At 48.2% G+C, this 18,247-nt stretch overlaps 1 protein-coding gene across 1 annotated transcript; it reads left to right on the top strand.

Moving 5' to 3' along the window:
- Window positions 1-1,901: 1,901 nt before the first annotated feature.
- LOC119251243 (golgin subfamily A member 2-like) lies at window positions 1,902-17,808 on the top strand. Its single transcript, XM_054698114.1, is given in 8 exon segments — window positions 1,902-2,021; window positions 2,133-2,170; window positions 2,851-2,924; window positions 13,652-14,054; window positions 14,243-14,258; window positions 17,287-17,407; window positions 17,500-17,606; window positions 17,678-17,808. Coding segments are annotated over 8 exon segments (954 nt in total). The 3' UTR covers window positions 17,753-17,808.
- Window positions 17,809-18,247: the final 439 nt, after the last annotated feature.

The raw sequence follows: 18,247 nt of genomic DNA, 5'->3' as shown, positions 1-18,247 counted from the left end.
TTCTACAAAAGTACAGTGTAGTTTCTCAATAATTAGTCATTGTTTCTTTTGAGTGAATATCATATATAGGTAACCTTGGAAAAAATGATTGACCTCTCTTCTCAAAATCTCCTTCCTCAGATACTTATTAATGTATTTGTAAGTGCACATATTGATATATGTAATATACATAGAATTAAAACAATGATACTTATACTTCCTGATATTTATCACTATTAAATCAATTTTGGTAAGTGTTAAAAGCATCGTAAAAAACGAAGTATTCTGAATTTCCTAACATTTTTGTTTAGTATTTAAGCACATTGGTATTGTTATTACCTATTGTGTTTGTAGTTTGTGCCTTCTCAAAGGAAATATTGTGTATATAGTGTTATTATTTAATGTTATTTTTCTACTAAACTAGACTCCATGACACAATTATAGCCCCCAAAAAGAAAGACATGCTGAAAAAGAAATCTGAAATTACCTCTTGAAAATTTTAGAATTTAAACCTTACTAGTTAACTCCAACAGTAGTAACTGTGCCTCCTTTTTTTTAAAAAAAAAATTTTTTTAAGATTTATTTTATTTATACAAAAACTGTGGTAAAAGCCAAATTCGCGGGAGGGTGAGAGGATTCCCCAGAGACAGCCTGGAACAGAACAGGCAGACTGACTGAAATCCACTGCTGAGGGGAGCAGCGGGCGGGGCAGGAGGGGTCTGCGCGCCACGTGGGCCCTCGCGGGCGCGGCAGAGGCTGTGGACAGCTCCCCAGCGCGCGCCCAACCGCCTGCGCCCCCTGTTTGCTGTTCTCCCCACAGTGTGAGCGCGACAGTAAAGCATCTGCACAAGGCGGGGCCAGGATGGGGACGCCTGGAAAAGCCAAAACCCAGGACGGGATTGCTCAGGACAGATGAAAGGGCCTCTCGGGCATTCCAAGGGTTGTCGTTAAGCGGCAGCTTCTTCCTTAAAGCTGAGAAACCGCTGGGGGTTCCCTCTGCCAATGGCTGTGGCCTGTGGCTCTGACGCCACAAAGAGCCCTTGTGACGGCACCGGCACCGCCTCCATCAGGCCCGCCCGGACTGCGCCTGTGTCCTCAGGAGCCGGGAAGCTCTGGACAGTGACCTGTGCACTCCGGACGCCGAGAGAGACAGTGAGAGCCTGTTTTGGGGTATTTGGTTTTCTTTGGGTTTATTTATTGCTTCACTTATTTAGTTATTTGTTTAGGCTATTTATTTTAGTTATTTTACTTTTCTTTCTTTGTTTTTTACATTATTTTCCTTGATTTTTTTTTTTTTGTATTTGCTTATACTTTTTTCTATTTTTTCTTTTTCCTTTTATTTCCTTGTTTTTTATTTTCCTTTATTGTTTTGTTATTGGCTTTTTTTTCTTTTTTATGTCAGTTTTTAGTTTTTTGATTTTATTTTTTGAATGATTTCCCCCATTTTCCCTTCTGTTCTTGTTTCATTGCTTGTTCTTTCTTCCCCTTTGTCGTTTCTCTGGTTTTTTGTTTGTTTGTTTTTTCCAGTTTTTAGTTTCTAATTGTGGTTTGTTCTGTTGTTTATTCTATTGGTCTTTGTTGTTCTGTTTTATTCTTCAATTTAGTGGTTAGTTTGTAATTGGTTTATTGTTATCATATTTTTACATTTTTGTCTCATTTGTAATTTTTTTGATTGTGTATTTTTATTTATTTGTAGTGTAGTTAGTATTGCTAGTAAGGTTAGTGAAGTTAGTATTGCGGGTTGAGTTAAGTTAGCATTGTTAGTATTTAGTGAGGTTTAGTGAATACTTTTTGAGTACTATTAATACTAGTCCATTTGTTAATATCGTAGGAGAGTCATTTGTCAGCGGAGGTAGCGCAAGGGCTGTGAGCACAGTCAGGGCTGGTGAGTGTAGTCTGCATAGTCCAAGTGCATAGGCGCTATGTGCAATCGCCTCAGTCCCCAGGGACATAAAGTAAAAAGCTACCAGGCGCTGCGGGCGCTGGGGCGGGGAACCCACACCAAGGTTATGCTGGCGCTGCACGTGCTCACGGGCATGAAGGTGCTCATCAGGGAAGTCCGCAAGTCCGAGCTGCCCGACCTCCGCCTCCTGGCCCGCGAGATGGGGTGCATGAAGGCCCTTTATCACCCGAACATCGTGGAGCTTTTCCAGGTGGTGGACACTGGGCCGAAGCTACACCTCGTCATGGAGTACGTGCAGGGGGAAGACCTGCAGGACTTTCTGAGCTAGCGTGGGCACCTGGAGGAGAGCGTGGCCTGCCAGCTCTTTCAGTAGATCCTCGTGGCCCTCAGATACTACCATGCCAAGGGCATTGCACACCGGGATGTGAGGCCCCGAGAAAGTTGTGCTGATCTGAGAAGGAAAAGTCAAGCTGGCAGACTTCTGGCTCAGCGTCCAAGGCTTCCCCCAGGCACTAAGCACATGCTGCTGTCACCCAGAACACAGGGCCCCCGAGGTCTACCTTGGCCAGTGGTACAACGGCCCCAAGGTGGACGTGTGGAGCCTGGGCATATTGTGACCGGCATACTGCCCTTCAGGGTGCCAAGCCTCAGGGCGATCAGGGAGCGCGTCCTGGGCGGGAACGTCCACCTGACCTCCTACCTCACAGTCCAGGGCGGGGACCTGCTGGCCAAAATGCTGGCACAGGACCCCTGGAGGCGCCGCCCCCTGGAGAGCATCCAACAGCATGCCTGGGTAGCAGAAAGAGCGAGGGACTCCTGCCCTTCAGCGAGCCATTGCTCAGACCCCAGGACTCAGCCATAATCAAAGCTATGGAGTGCCTGGGCTACCAGAGGCAGGAAATTCGGGAGGCCATTGACGCTAACAAGTACGATGAGGTCATGGCCACCTACCTGATCCTCCGCTCCAGGAAGCAGGAGGGGGAGGAGTACCACAAAGAAGAGGGGGAGGAGCGGCCGAGGCACATCACCTTCCGGGAGCCTGGTGACCCCGATTCCAAGGACTGCCCTCCCACCCCCCACAACCTGAGGTTTCGGGGAATACCCCAAGCCAGTTATCCTGCGAAAGTACCCAGTTGAAAAGAGCGGAAAGGATGCCCCCACCCCACCTCCTGCAGCCTGAGGTTTTGGGGAATACCCGAAGGCCAGGTATCCTGCGAAAGCAGGAAGTCCGAAAGAGGGGAAAGGATGCCACCCCGGGCAACAGGGTCATCTCCGCCAGGCACCTGAGCTGGAGGACGCCCAGGAGCACACCACTGCTGCAGGTCCTAGCGCCCTGCTAGAGGACACCCCAAAGGGCAGACCCTCCGCGCTAGGCCCAGAGCTGGAGGACGCCTGGGGGGACACCAGCACCTCTGTGGTCGGACCACAGCAGGAGGACACCAGGGAGCACAGCAGCACCTCGGTGTCAGTCCTCCAGCTGGAGGACGCTGGGGAGCACGGCAGCACCACTGAGACAGGCCCCCAGCTGGAGAGGGACCAGGAAAGCAGGGCCAACACAATCTGTCCAGCTCCCCAGCCCTCCAGCACCACCCTAAGACCTCCCCCAAGACGTGGCTGGCCTTTCAGTGCAGTGGCCCCTTCAGCCATCATCAGGGCCAGAGATAGGGTATTAGAAATTATCCTGGAATTTTGTTGCTGCTGTGCAGCATTGGAACTGGAGAGCAACAAAGATTGAAAATAGCGCCATACCCGGCAGAAGACCTCCACCCCCAAAGCACAACCACTCAGTGGCCATGGGGAACAGGAGTACACCAGGGAAGGTTGAGGCTCTGGAGAGGCTCAGGGGCTGGGCCCACTCAGTGGGGCCAGGAGTAGCATGAGACTCACAGGACTGCAGCACAGAAGTCTGGGCAGCACAGATGTCCTTGGAGCACAGATGTCCCTGGAGCAGAGCAGGTGAAGGGCCAGGCAGGCAACGAAACTGGTGAAGCACCTGGAGGGGAGCAGAGCGGGTGAGGGGTGGGGTGTGGAGGGGTTGGGGAGAGCTGAGCAGGTACAGGACCAGAAGAGGGGTGTGGGGCTGTGTGGGCAGAGCCTCCAGAGGCCCCAGGGCCAGAGGCGTGGAACCCTGGACCACTCTCCCCCATCTTAGGTACTGCCCCCTTGGTGGGAGAGACCTGCTGCTCACTCCTGGGCACATGGATGGTGCAGAGGATGCAGGAGCTCTTGCAAAAGCTTAGGTCCAGGTAGTAATACGTGCAGATTGCAAGGAGCAGATAGAGAGGCTCTCTAGCTCCCCTTAAGAAAGACTCTGGGACCAGTATATTAGAATCCAAACGGGACTCTCCAAGGTGGGCAGAGGTTATTTACAGAGCAGCCCTAATCCACCATGACCTGCTCAGCTGGAAAATCCGCACATCTTCCTGCTCCACGAAGCCTAGGCTATGATCAATCTCAGTCCCACAGCGAGCACAACTAGGTGTCCAGTGTCCCCTGGACCGAAGCTGCAACTCGTCGTGGAGTACGTGCAGAAGGGATTTTGCAGCTTGGGATTCTGACACAGTGTCAGCCCAGCTGGAATTTCTCCTTTTAAAAATCCTCTCCAGATGGCCACCCACCCTTCCTCCTCCCTGGATTCAAACCCCGCAGTGTGACCTTAGCCAAATTGGAAACATTAATATCACCTCACAGATGCAGGCTTTGGACAACATTCACTGCCAATTAAATCACTGGATACAGGAATGAAAAGCTACAGTGGCTATCTACCTTTTTTCATCATTGTTTAGACGGTGTTCAATTCCCTTCTAAAACTAAGGTTTTGCTAAGTCTGGTAAATGCAAGTGAGGTGAGGTATGTGTGTTTGAAAAAAGAAATGTATGGAAGAGGGATATTCTGAAGGGCCTTAAGATAATGTAAAGCAGGATGGGTAAAATGAAATGGCATTAGAAAGAAAGCAAGCAAAAGAAAGTGTTGAAGGTCTGAGAGAGAGATTTTGGTGAGAAATCGTGTGTACTCAGGTGTCTCCCCCGCCCTCCAACACATTCATGGGCTTGCTCATCTGACCAGCAAAGGCCCCTCTACTGACACTTCGTCAGCCGAAGCTGGGGCCAGGACATCCAAACGTGGACCAGCTCTCCCTTACTGCCATGGATCCTTCCCATAGTAGGCCCAGTGATCATGATCATGCTTTTCTTTGTTTCTACACCCTGTTTGCTCTGCTTTATCCAGAAAAAGCTCTCTGAGATAAGCCTTCACTCTCCCAGACCCGGGAAAGCCATTCCTGTTATTGACAGATGAGCAACAGGGGGTTGCTCTAGGGGTTCTGGGCCAACCTGGGCCAGTCCAGTGACCAGTTGTTTATTTCTCTAAACAAATGAATCCCACAGTAAGATGATGGCAGCCCTGCCTGCGTGCACTTGCGGCAGCTGCTCGTCTCGCTAGACAGGCCTTAAAACCCACACTGGGCCAACCTGTACATGTTAGTTCTCCACATCGGCTCCAGGACCTGCTCATTCACCAGGCTCTCTCCCCTCCATCACCCTCTTGTCTGTTAGATTTCTACTCTCTTTGTCAAAGATCCTCTCATCTCCCTCTCCCAATCCTCAACTCTCCATCCTGCTAGGCCTCACGGGTGTTCCACTCCCTAACGCAGATAACACCCTCTTCTTACTATGGTGGACACCATTACCAGTCGGACAATGGACCTGCCTTTATCTCAAAGATTACTCCACAGGTCTCCTCCCTGGGCATCACCTGGAAACTACACATTCCCTCCCGACCACAACCCTCTGGTAAGGTAGAACGGGTAAATGGTCTGACCAGAGACCACCTAGCCAAACTCTCCACTGAGCCCGCAAATCCTAGGTGGAGCTGCTCCCACTGGCTTTAATGCACCTCCGAGCCACTCTCTGTGGCTCCTTGTTCCAGAGCCCCCTTGAAAGGATGTATGGCAGACCTGTTAAATTTATTGAAAAGTTGCAAAGATAGTACAGTTCTTATTTATTCCACACCATTTCCACTTTGTTAACATCTTACATGAATTTTTTTTGTATTTTTTTTACAGCTAATGAAGCAATATTGACACAATTACCAAACTCTGTGCTTAATTTCATTACTTCTTCCTAATGTACATTTTATGTTCGATAATCCAAATTGCCTCATTCAGTTAGAGCCAGTTCTCTTCGATGTGCCTCTTGCTGACTCTTTCTCTGACTTTGCTTGTTTTTATAACATTGACATTGGTGAGGAGTGATATTTTGGAGAGGTGTTGGGTTCACAGTTGGGGTTCTTGGGTCATGTCCGAGAAAACTTTGACCAGATTCCCCCATTCACATACACAGTGAGTTTCCCCACAAGACAGAGACTTTTAGTCTCTGCCAAAGAGAAGTTTTATTATTTCTTTTTTTTTTTAAAAAAGGGAAAGAGTCAGAACTCTGCTACCCTCCTCCACCCACTGAGTAGGCTCTCTCCGACCAACGGAAAGGAGGGAAAAAAAAAAAAACCAGCAAGAACAAACTACAGATCAAGTGGGAAACTGAGTAGAGAGGAACTATTTCAGGCACCACACCCCACAAATGGGAACTGTGGAGAACGGTGAAGAAATCACCACAGAGGTGATCTAGCGGCTCCGGGAGCCATCAGAGGAAGACAAGGATTCCACGGTGACCTACAAATAGTCTAAGGCCAGCCGAGAACCACTGGGAAAAAGCAAAGGTCAGCAAGGACAGGTCTCTGGTGCCACCTCATGACCAGAACAAAATCACCAACTAACTGATTCCCTGTTGGAACTAAATAAATACAGAGGGAGGGAACTGTAAGGGACAGTGCCCAGCAACACAGCATCAACACTCTGGTGGAGTTTTGGTCTACCAGTGCTAATCCCAGTCTGGTGAACAGTTTCCGACACCCCTAAAGGAGCACTCCAAAGAGATGCTCGCCAACACCAGTGGCACATGTCCCAATGAATAGAACTAAATTGAAAGCAAACAACAGGGAGAAGAAAACATAAATAACCAAGCAAGCCTGCAGGGGAAGGACACACCACAAAAAGAAATACAGTCACCAGAGCTCAGCAATGACATGGAAGAACTTCTCGGCCTATCAGATAGAGAATTAATGCTCATCATGATCAAAAACAAAGAAAACAAAAATGAAAAAAATGATTTGAGACAAATAATCACTGAAGAATGAAATTGAGACCTTAAGAAAGGAAAGAAAAGAAACACAGGAGATTAAAAGATTACTAGAGGAGATAAACAACTCTGGGAAAAGCAATGAAAACAGAATTGGTGAAATGGAAAAATGGATCAGTACTATCTCAGGTACAGAAATAAAAAGAGTCAAAAGAAAAGAGATAGAAGAGCAAATAAAGAAGTATGAAGATACTCTTAGACAATTATCAGACTCCATGAAGAGAGGAAACATAAGAGTTATAGGCATTCCAGAAGGTGAGGAGACAAAGGAACAGAGAAATTATTCAAGGAGACAATTGAAGAAAATTTCCCTAGTATGAAAAAGGAGACGAACATAGACATACAAGAAGCGAGAAGAACTACCAATTACCACAATGAAAAGAAAACTACAGCAAGACACCAAATAGTAAAGCTTGCAAGAGTCCAAGACAAGGAAAAAATAAAACAGGCAAGGGGAAGAAAAAGATAACTTTAAAGGGAAAACCAATCAGGTTACCTTCAGAATTCCCCAAAGAAACATTACGGACAAGAAGAGAATAGAGTAACATATTCAGCAAACTTCAACACAGCAAATGCCAACCAAGAATACTTTACCCTGCAAAGCTCTCCTTCCTCTACAAAGAAAAGATATGGGCCTTCTCAGACAAACAGAAACTCCAGAAATTCATTACAATTAAACCACCACTCCAAAAAAATTCTACAAGTCCTAAAGCCACAACCAACAGAGGAATGAACAAGAAGAACAGAACAAACCAAGGAATAAAATCACAAAAAAAGACAAACAAAATGGCAAATACAGATGCCAACATATCAATATTAACTCTAAATGTAAATGGATTAAACTCATCAATAAAAAGACAGAGTAGCAGGCTGGATTAAAAAAATAAATCCAACCTTTTGCTGTCTCCAGGAAACACATTTTAACCACAAAAGATAAACATAGACTGAAAGTAAAAGGTTGGAAAACAATCCTACAAGCAAATGGACCAAAAAAGAAGGCAGGAACAGCCATACTTATATCAGTTGAAATTGACTTCAAATTAAAAAAGGTAAAAAGATGCATAGACGGACACTAAATTATGATCAAGGGGATAATACATCAGGAAGATATAACACTCATTGAAATGTACTCACCAAATGAAGGGGCACCAAAATATATTAGACAATGATTATCAGTTCTGAAAACAGACATGAAAGAAAATACATATACAATGGGATACTTCAACACCCCACTCTCACCAATGGACAGATCAATGAGACAAAAACAAAGACTATAACCCTAAATAAAGACATAGAACTCATGGACTTGACAGACACTTATAGGACACTGCACCCAAAGAAATCTGAGTACACAATTTTCTCAAGTGTGCATGGAACATTCTCCAGAATTGATCACATACTGGGCCACAAGACAAACATCTACAGATACACAAAGATCAAAATCATTCCAACTATCTTCTCTGATCATAAAGACATCAAGCTAGAAATAAATCATGAAAAGAAAACAAGGAACATTCCCACTTCATGGAGATTGAAATCCATACTATTGGAAGACCACTGGACTAATGAGGGGATCAAAGAAGAAATTAAAAAAATACTTTGAGTTGAACGACAAGGAGGACATCACTTTTCAGAATGTATGGGATGCAGCAAAAGCAGTAATAAGAGGAAAATATATAGCAATCCAGGCTCACATCAAGAAACAAGAAAGAATTCAAAGAAACAACCTAATCTCACATCTTAAAGAGCTAGAAAAAGAACAACAAAAAAACCCTAAAGCCAGTAGAAGAAAGGAAATAATAAAAATCAAAGCAGAAATAAGCAAATTGGAAATTAAAAAAAAATTATCCAAAAGATCAATGAAACCTAAAGTTGGTTCTTTGCAAAAATAAACAAAATAGACAAACCTCTAGCCAGGCTCACAAAGAAAAAATGGGAGAAACACATATAAATATGATTATAAATGAAATAGGAGAAATCTCAACAGACTCAGTAGAAATCAAAAGAGTAATCAGAGATTACAGTGAACACTTACATGCAAACAAATTCAACAACCTAGAAGAGATGGACAAATTCCTTGAATGATATAATCATCCAAAGCTGGACAAAGAAGAAATAGAACAACTAAACAGACCAATTACAAGCAGTGAAATTGAGGCAGTGATCAAAGCACTCCCCCAAAACAAAAACCCAGGCCCAGATGGTTTCACAAATGAATTCCACCAAAAAATAAGCAGTGAATTAGTACCTATCTTACACAAACTCTTTCAAGAAATTGAAAAAGAAGGAATACTACCAAATACGTTCTGCAAAGCCAACATTACAATAATACCAAAACCAAACAAAGACAGCACAAAAAAAGAAAATCCTTGCCAACAGAATCCAACAATACATCAAAGAAATAATACCCCACAATCAAGTGGGATTCATCCCAGGGACACAAGGATGGTTCAACATATGAAAATTGGTAAGTGTAATCCAACACATCAAGAAAAAGAAAAAGAAAACCCATATGATCATATCAATAGATGCTGAGAAAGCATTTGACAAAGTCCAACATCCATTTATGATGAAGGCCCTTGAAATTCTCGGGATAGAAGGAACATACCTTAACATGATAAAAGCCATATACAACAAACAAACTGTCAATATTATTCACAATGGCGAAAAGCTGGAGGCCTTTCCTTTAAGATCAGAAACAAGGCAAGGACGTCCTCTCTCACCACTGCTCTTCAATATAATACTGGAGGTCCTAGCCAGGGCAATAAGACAAGAGAAAGACATACAAGGAATTCAAATAGGGAAAGAAGAAGTAAAACTATCACTATTTGCAGACAATATGATAACATACATAGAGAATCCTAAAAACTCCACAGAAAAACTACTCAAAATAATCAACCAGTTCAGTAAAGTAGCAGGATACAAAATCAACACAGAAGCATCAGTAGCCTTCCTATAAACAATCAATCTGGAGGAGAAATCAAGAACACCATCCCTTTTATAATTGAAACAAAAAAAAATCAAATACTTGGGAATAAACCTAACAAAAGAGGTGAAAGACCTATACAAAGAAAATTATAAAACACTGTTAAAAGAAATTGAAGAGGACACAAAGAAATGGAAAGACAGTCTCTGCTCATGGATTAGAAGAAATAACATTATTAAAATGGCCATCCTCCCAAAAGCAATATAAAGATTCCATGCTATTCCAACAAAAATCTCAATGACATTCTTCAAAGAAATAGAACAAATACTGATGAAATTTATATGGAACCACAAAAAACCTCAAATAGCCAAAGCCCTACTGATGAAAACAAAGGAGAAAGGAGGTATCGCCCTTCCAAACTTCAAGCTATACTACAAAGCCATAATAATTAAAACAGTTTGGTATTGGAACAAAAACAGACACACAGACCAATGGAACCGAATAGAGAGCCCAGAAATAAAGCCATACTTTTATGAACAACTAATCTTTGACAAAGGAGTAAAGAATATGCAATGGAACACGGACAGTTTGTTCAATAAACGGTGCTGGGAAAACTGGACCTCCACATGTAAAAAAATGAAACTAAACACTACCTCTCACTCTGCACAAAAATCAACTCAAAATGGATAAAAGAACTGGACATAAGATCTGAAATCATAAAATATATAGAAGAAAATATAGGTAAAACACTGCAAGACATACATCTCAGAAATATCTTTAAAGACATCACTCAAAGCAGTGATAGTGAAGACAAAGATAAACACCTGGGATTACATCAAACTGAAAAGCTTCTGTACAGCCAAAGAGACATTAACTAAAATAGGGAGACACCCCAGTGATTGGGAAAACATCTTTGCACTCCATTCAACTGATAAGGGACTGATCACAAATTTATACAAAGAACTCACACGGCTCAACAAAAACAAAATAAACAATCCGGTCAAGAAACAGGCAGAAGAACTTAAAAGACATTTCTGCAAAGAGGAAATGCAAATGGCCAACAGGCACATGAAAAAATGTTCAACATCCCTTATAATCAGGGAAATGCAAATCAAAACCACACTGAGATACCACCTTACACCAGTAAGAATGGCACATATCAAAAAAACAAGCAACAACATCTGTTGGCGAGGATGTGGTGAAAAAGGAACCCTCCTACACTGCTGGTGGGAGTGCAAACTGGTCCAACCACTATGGAAAGCTGTCTGGAGTTTCCTCAGTCTACTAAAACTGGAGCTACCATATGACCCCGCAATTCCACTACCAGGGAATCTACACAAAGGAAACAAAAACATTGATTCAAAAGAACACCTGTACACCTATGTTTATTGCAGCACTATTTACAATGGGTAAAACCAGAAACAACCCAAATGCCCAAAAACAGATGACTGGATCAAGAAGATGTGGTATATATATAAAATGGAATATTATTCAGCAATCAAAAAAAGATAAACTCATGCCATTTGCAGCAATGTGGATGGAGCTAGAAGGAATTATGCTCAGTGAAATAAGACAGAAGGAAAAAGAAAAATATAGGATGATTTTACTTATAACAGGAATATAGGGGAGCCTAATAAGACATCAGTGTAAAAAAAATAATAGCAATACAAAGGACAACAAAACAAAAACAGACAATTATAAATCAGAGACATACTGCAGGAGAGGAGAAGGAAGAGGCATCAGAGGGAAGGAGGGAGGTGCACAGGGGACTGTGGTGATGGTGCACAGGTGCCTTGGGGAAGGAAATTCTGTGGAGACTCAAACTGAAGGGATGGGGGGAAGCAGATCAACTGGACACTTACCCATCTCCCATGGACCCTTGGCAGCAGACACTTTGCTAGGTGGCAAGGTGGGATGTGGCAACTGAGGGAGCAGTTGGCTCTGAAAGGTCTGGAGGCTGGAGCTGGCCTCAAAACTCAGCCAGCTGCAGGAGAAGCTGGCAGAGCTGAAGGAGATGGTAAGTCCTGTGCCAGCTGGGAAGGGCTCGGAGGCCTCCGGGAGGAAGGTCCTTAGGCCAGGACATAGGTAGCTCCAACTCAGGGCTGGGGGGCACTGGTGACCCTGCAGTCCTGCCAGGTCCGTGACCACCTGTGCCCAGGGTCTGACATGGAGTGGTGGGTTCCCCGGGACTGCAGGTCACCTGCCCTGCTGGAGGTTGAGCCACTAGGGGAGAGACGAGGAGACGTGGAGACATCCTGGTTCCAGACTTGGCTCCGGGGTTGTGCTTCACTGAACAGGGTTGAGCCTCAGCATCCTTCACTTCAGAGAGCACTGGAAAGCAGTTCTGCTGCAGTTGAAGGAAGGGGCCTGGGCAGGTGGCAAAGTCCCACAGTGCCTGTCCCCTCCCCTTTGTGGGTGCAGATCTGGGAGTTGCCTCAGTGGTCTCCGCTCTGTTGCTCCACCACAAGTCTGTTGAGGCAGTTGCTCCTCAGAACTGCCCTTTTCTGCATGCTTCCTGGGTTATGGGCAGGACCAATCAGGTGGAAGCTATGAGCTGATTGGTGCTAAATGGTCCAGTCAGCCAAGGATGAAAATGGTCCAGGGCCTCCCTGGTGGCCTAGGGGTTAAGTCTCGGCACCCATCATCACTACTGCCTGAGTTTGATCCCTGGCTGGGATCTGACCCACAGGGCACAGCAGACCTCTCCTGCCTTGCCAGCTGCTCCCCTCCCCGGTGTGTTTCAGTCAGTCTGTCTGTTCTGCTCACTCTACACCTCTGGCCAATACCCCAGTTCTTCTGCACAAAAAAAGAAAAATGGTCCATTCAGACTTGATGTTGGGACACCCTGAAGAGTGATATAAGCCAGGGTTAGAGGGAGCTGAGGGGCTCCGTTCCAACCTCCAAAGAAAGAAGGGGAAGACTCTGTTCCTGGCCTCCGAAGAAAGGAGGGCCAGAAGCTGAAAGAAGACAAGCAGCATCCAGTAGCCAACCTCTGTGGGAGGAAGAGAGGATGAAGACCTCTGTCAGAGACTGGGCCTCCAGTCCTGTGTCTGACATCACCGGAAAGCAGCACCAAAGACTCCAGGCCTCGTGTCTGAAAGAGCTGTTTGTTGTTGGTGTTGTCCAGCAACTCACAAAGAAAGTTTTAACACTTTGTGTCTCTGACATCAGCTGGGATCCCAACTGAAAAGGGTAGTCACAGGGCATGAATGGGATGCCAGGATAGGCCACGGTGGCACCCACCTGCCCAGGCTCTAAGACAAGAGAGCTGCCAAAAAGACCCAAAGTCAAAACCAAAGGCTGGAGCAATACAGACCCCATACGATAGGGGCCTACAGGTTAGAGCCAATGGAAGGATAGTGCCCGGTAGGGGACTCATCACTGTGGTTCTCAACCATGTGCACAATTGCAAGAGACTTCAGCCTCTGTAAACAACCACCTTCCAGTTTATTTTACAAACGGGAAACGGAGCTTACTGTAGCCACAAGTGGTGTCTACCTCAGCCAGGTACTGTCCACCAGAAGTACAAGTAGGGTTCCAATCCCCTGTCACCAGGAGTGCTGAGCAGCACTGGTCAGTAGTGATGGTCACTACTGGTCTCCCTGAGGTAGCGTCTAGCAGAGGCAGCTGGGTTCCAGTGACAATTTGGAGGCCAACTGCCACCTGCCCTCACCCCCCGCGTCCTGCAGGTGGAGGAGAAATATCAAGAGGCTCAGGAGCTGCAGCAGCAGCGGGACCACTACCTTAGTCACCTTCAGCAGTACATGGCCGCCTGCCAGAAGCTCGTGGCCGCCTACCAGCAGCTGGCCAACGAGAAGGACGTCCTGCAGAAGCCGGTGCTGCTTAACACCCAGCTTGGCAACTGGATGCAGCACGAAGAAGAGCAGGGCAAGATGGAGGTCGTGTTGGCCAACCAAGAGCTGCTGGAAACACAAGTGGGGCAGTTGGAGTGCCAGACACCCTGTGGCCGCTGGAGCAGGAAGACCTGCGAGCAGCATCCCTTCTCACTCTTTCCTGCCGGCCCCACTGAACCTCCTGGCTCGGACTGGAGAAAGTGAGTGGGACTCCAGCAGAGGAGGGGTTTGCAAGAGTGGAAGCCACCCTTAGGACAACTTGGATCCTTCTCCTTTGGGGACTTGCTGGCGCAGGGTTGCACAGAGAGGAGGGAGCAGAGCTTGCTGGCTTTCAGGGCTGCTTCAGAACCCAGGTGTTCTTTGAGCCCCTCTGGCTGCCCCCCAACAGTAAATGGACTGAGCAGTGAGGAGAAGGAGGAAGAGGAGAACAAGGGTCCCCTGCCAAAGCTAAGCATCCCTGACGACCTAGACAGCCGCGAGGCCATGGTGAGCTCGGCCCCAGAGCCCCTTCCCTGCCCCAAATTCCCCCTCCCACCCTTCTCTTTGGTTTCCCTCCCTTTGATTAAGCTTCCCCCCCACCTCTGCTGGGGACCAGTGGGCAGACACCAACACCATCCTCGAATCTCAGCTGTGCCCATGGAGGCCCTGAGAGGTGTGCCTCCCAGCCCCCTGCCCGACCCTCAGGGACACCCTGCTCCTCTGGCCCACAAATGGCATTTTGTAACTCGGCCTTGGCCAGTGCTGAGGAAGAGCGGAGCAGCTACGCGGGCAGCTCAAGGAGCAAAAGCTGCTCTGCCAGTTCCTGGCTCAGCAGACAGCCCCATGGGACCAGGAGCCTGAGAAGATGGAGGCCCCAGCCCCGCCACCTGGGGGGAGAGTGTGCCTGGGGAGACCCACCAGGCCCTTCAGGGAGCCATGGAGAAACTGCAGGTGAGTGTGTGTAAGGCAGGAAGGAATGGCCACAGGGCAGGTTTTCTGATCCAGCAGACCGGGTAAAGGAGAAGTGAGTCCTGGAAGCCTCAGTGACTTTTGCAGGCTTTTATTGGGATTTACCGGGTACATGGCAGGCAGGGGTGCTGGGTGGGTCAGGAGGCAGACAGGCCTCCCAGCCCCCAGCAAGTCTTCACTCTTTCTGGGCTCTCCGGTGTTCTCTGGTGGTCTCTGCTGCTCTGCTCTCTCGGTTCTGCTTCTGCTTCTCTGCTGCTGCTGGCGTCCCCGTGACGCTGCCATTAAAAGCCCAGTCTTGGGCCTCCCCAGTGGCACAGCGGTTGAGCACTGGGTTGTGAAGCTGCCCGCAGCCTCCACCGCCGGTTCGATCCACAGCTACTCCCAGGCCACCAGAGGAGGGTCCCGCATGGCGCACAGACCTCTCCTGCCGCCCGCTGCTCCCCTCAGCAGTGTACTTCGGTCCTTCTGCCTGCTCTGCTCCCCGCTCTGGCTCTGGTGAATTCTCTCACCCTCCCACGCTTCTGACTGTACCCAGTGTTTGTATGAATAAATAAATAAATCTTTAAAAGAGAGAGAGAGACTGACTTCACAAAGTTCATTTAAAAAATAAATAAATAAATAAAAGCCCAGTCTTAGCCCAGGTGAATCCCATCTACCTATACCCACACCCTACTCCAGGTGCCCGCATCAGGCATGCCTTCGGGACCACAGGGTTCCGTCATCCATCCTAATGGCGGGAGGGCAGAAAAGCCTGATATTTTTACCTGCCAGACAGTCTATACGAGTTATATACACGTTTCTCTTGACGAATATGAACACTGCAGCCATGGCCCACAAAAGCAAATGAAATATATCACAATGAAATATAACAGAACACAAATAAGTCCAGGCAGGGCACCGACCTAGGAGCAAAAGACTATTGGCACCAGTACGTGATCCACCACTTCAGCTGCCGAAGGCACTGCTCATGCGAGAGAGGGAACCACTCAGGCATCTGCCGTCACTGGCCAGGAGCCCTCAGGCCTCCCGGCCCCCTCCAGCTGGGGTCTCGGCCACAAGCCACACACCGCATCCACCCCCAGGATGCACTCACTCTTGGGTTGGCGATTCTGTACTCTTTGGGGGTAATCGCCAACCCTCGGGGTTTCTGTCTGCAGTCACTCCAACACTCGGCTTTCATAGCCACCAATGCGACACGCAGGCCCCTGCACTCAGGCCAGCCCACTGCACAAGCACATGGGTCGGGGATCCGTGGATGCAAGTGCCACATGCGGCCTCTCTTGGGACCCTCTTTGGCTGTGGGCTCCACCACAAGCCACGTTCCCTGCCCGTCCCCCAAAGATGGGCTCCTCAGCTCCTCACCCTCACTCAGCAATGAACAGGGCAACACCCACAGGTGATTTTAAGAGACTCACTGGCCTTCTTTAGCTTACACAGTGCTTAACAGCCACTCAGGGCTTCCCGAACTTAGCACCAGCTTTTTGCCTTCTCAGTTGGCTTTTTCTCCTCTGCCTGGCTGCTGGGCAATACACTGGCTGCTTTTGGCCACCAAGGCCCACTGGCCACCCCCAGATTCCCATCTCCGGGGGTGTACAATCCCATCCTCCCCCAGGGCCCCCAAAACATATCAAACTTGCCAAGGTCCTCCGCCTTCTGGCGGGATTGTTAGTCCATTAGTTCAAGTTCATCGGCTTTTCCCTTTGTCCACACTGGGGAGCTCTGAATCGTGGTCCTTTCTTCCCTGACGATTCTTGCTGCCTTGGGGATCACTGGGTAGTCCTCTCGGGCGTCTCCTCCTCCAGGCGAGGTCTCATCCCGCAGCTTCCGGACCTTTTCCATCCCCTGTGCCGCCATGACACGTCCAGCGCTGTCACAGGAAAACACAGTCTGCTGCTCCTCAGTCCCTCCCGGTCTTCGGAGGGCTCCATACCGTCTGCATGGAGCACCTTGCCGACTTACGCCAATTGTAAGGCAGAAAGGAATGGACACGGGGCAGGTTTTCTGATCCAGCAGACCGGGTCCAGGAGAATAGAGTCCTGGAAGCCTCAGTGAATTTTGCAGGCTTTTATTGGGATTTACCAGGTACATGGCAAGTAAGGGTGCTGGGGGGCCAGGAGGCTGACAGGCCTCCCAGCCCCCAGCAAGTCTTCACTCTTTCTGGGCTCTCCGGTGTTCTCTGGTGTTCTCTGGTGGTCTCTGCTGCTCTGCTGTCTCGGTTCTGCTTCTGCTTCTCTGCTTCTGCTGGCGTCCCCATGACGCCACCCTTAAAAGCCCATCTTAGCCCAGGTGAATCCCATCTACATATGCCCACACACTACTCCAGGTGCCCGCATCAGGCATGCATTCAGACCGCAGGGTTCCGTCTTCTATGCAAATGGCGGGAGGGCAGAAAAGCCTGATAGTTTTTTCTTACCCTACAGTGTGGTTCTCCGGAGGGCTGGGCGGGCTGGGTGCTGGGCAGGCCGGCACTGCTGAGCCCCTGAGCCCACTGTCTGGCTGCAGGGTCACTTTACCAAGCTCATTCAGGAGAAAGTGGACTTACAGGACTGGATGGAGGAGCTGAAGCATCGATGTATCTAGATGTCTGGAGAGACTGACACCATCGGTTAGTGGGGAGGCCTGTGCCCCGCAGCTGGGGTGTTATGCAGAGGCTGGGGAGACCCCAGCAGCTGAGCTGTTTACACACCCTCCCCCTAGGACAATACATCGCTCTCTACCAGACCCAGAAAGCAGTGATGAGGAAGGAGCACCGAGAGAAGGAGGAGTCCATAAGCCAGCTGGCCCAGAGCAAAGAGGAGATGAAGGTAGTCAGAGCTCTGGCTCCATGGTGGTGCAGCTGGGCGTGGGGCGGGCTTCTGAGCATCTCTGCTTCCAGGTGAAGCTGTTAGAGCTGCAAGAACTGGTTTTGTGGCTGGTGGAGGTGCACAACGAATGGCGGGTGAAGCTCTGAGCCCCTGCCCAGAACCCTGCTGCTGAGCCCACTAGCACATGCCTAGCCCCCAAGGAGCTTGGCGCTGCCAGCGGCCAAGGTGAGGAAAGCCCCGCACGGGCATCTAGGCAGGAGGAGCACACTGCGCCAGGCACACAGCATCCTGTCTCTGTCTCTCTAAAGCACGGAGTGAGGTGAGCCTCGTCCACGACGTGCAGCCAACCCAGGGCAAGGCCCAGCTGGGCCTGACTCCCCTCGAGAACACCTCTGTGCAGCAGATCATTCAGCTGCTTCAAGAAATGCAGAACCCCCAGGAAGTCATCACCATTGGAAACAGCCCGTGTATTCCCTTCTTCTACCAGGCTGATGACAACAAGGTGAAGATAATGGTGGTCTAGGCAACCGGCATGGGGCCGGGGGCTCTGCCCCCACCTGGCCCTCACCAACCCATCCCTGTTCCCCAAGCTTTCCCCCCCGTCCTTTGGCTCTCCTTCCCAGTCGTCCTTATATGCCTCG

Source organism: Talpa occidentalis, unplaced genomic scaffold, assembly GCF_014898055.3.
Source record: "Talpa occidentalis isolate TD23 unplaced genomic scaffold, MPIMG_talOcc4v2.1 talOcc4.2, whole genome shotgun sequence".
In the NCBI taxonomy this organism is placed as follows: Eukaryota; Metazoa; Chordata; class Mammalia; order Eulipotyphla; family Talpidae; genus Talpa; species Talpa occidentalis.
The sequence above is the reverse complement of the archived record's forward strand: the minus strand, read 5'-3'. Positions and strand labels throughout refer to the sequence as shown.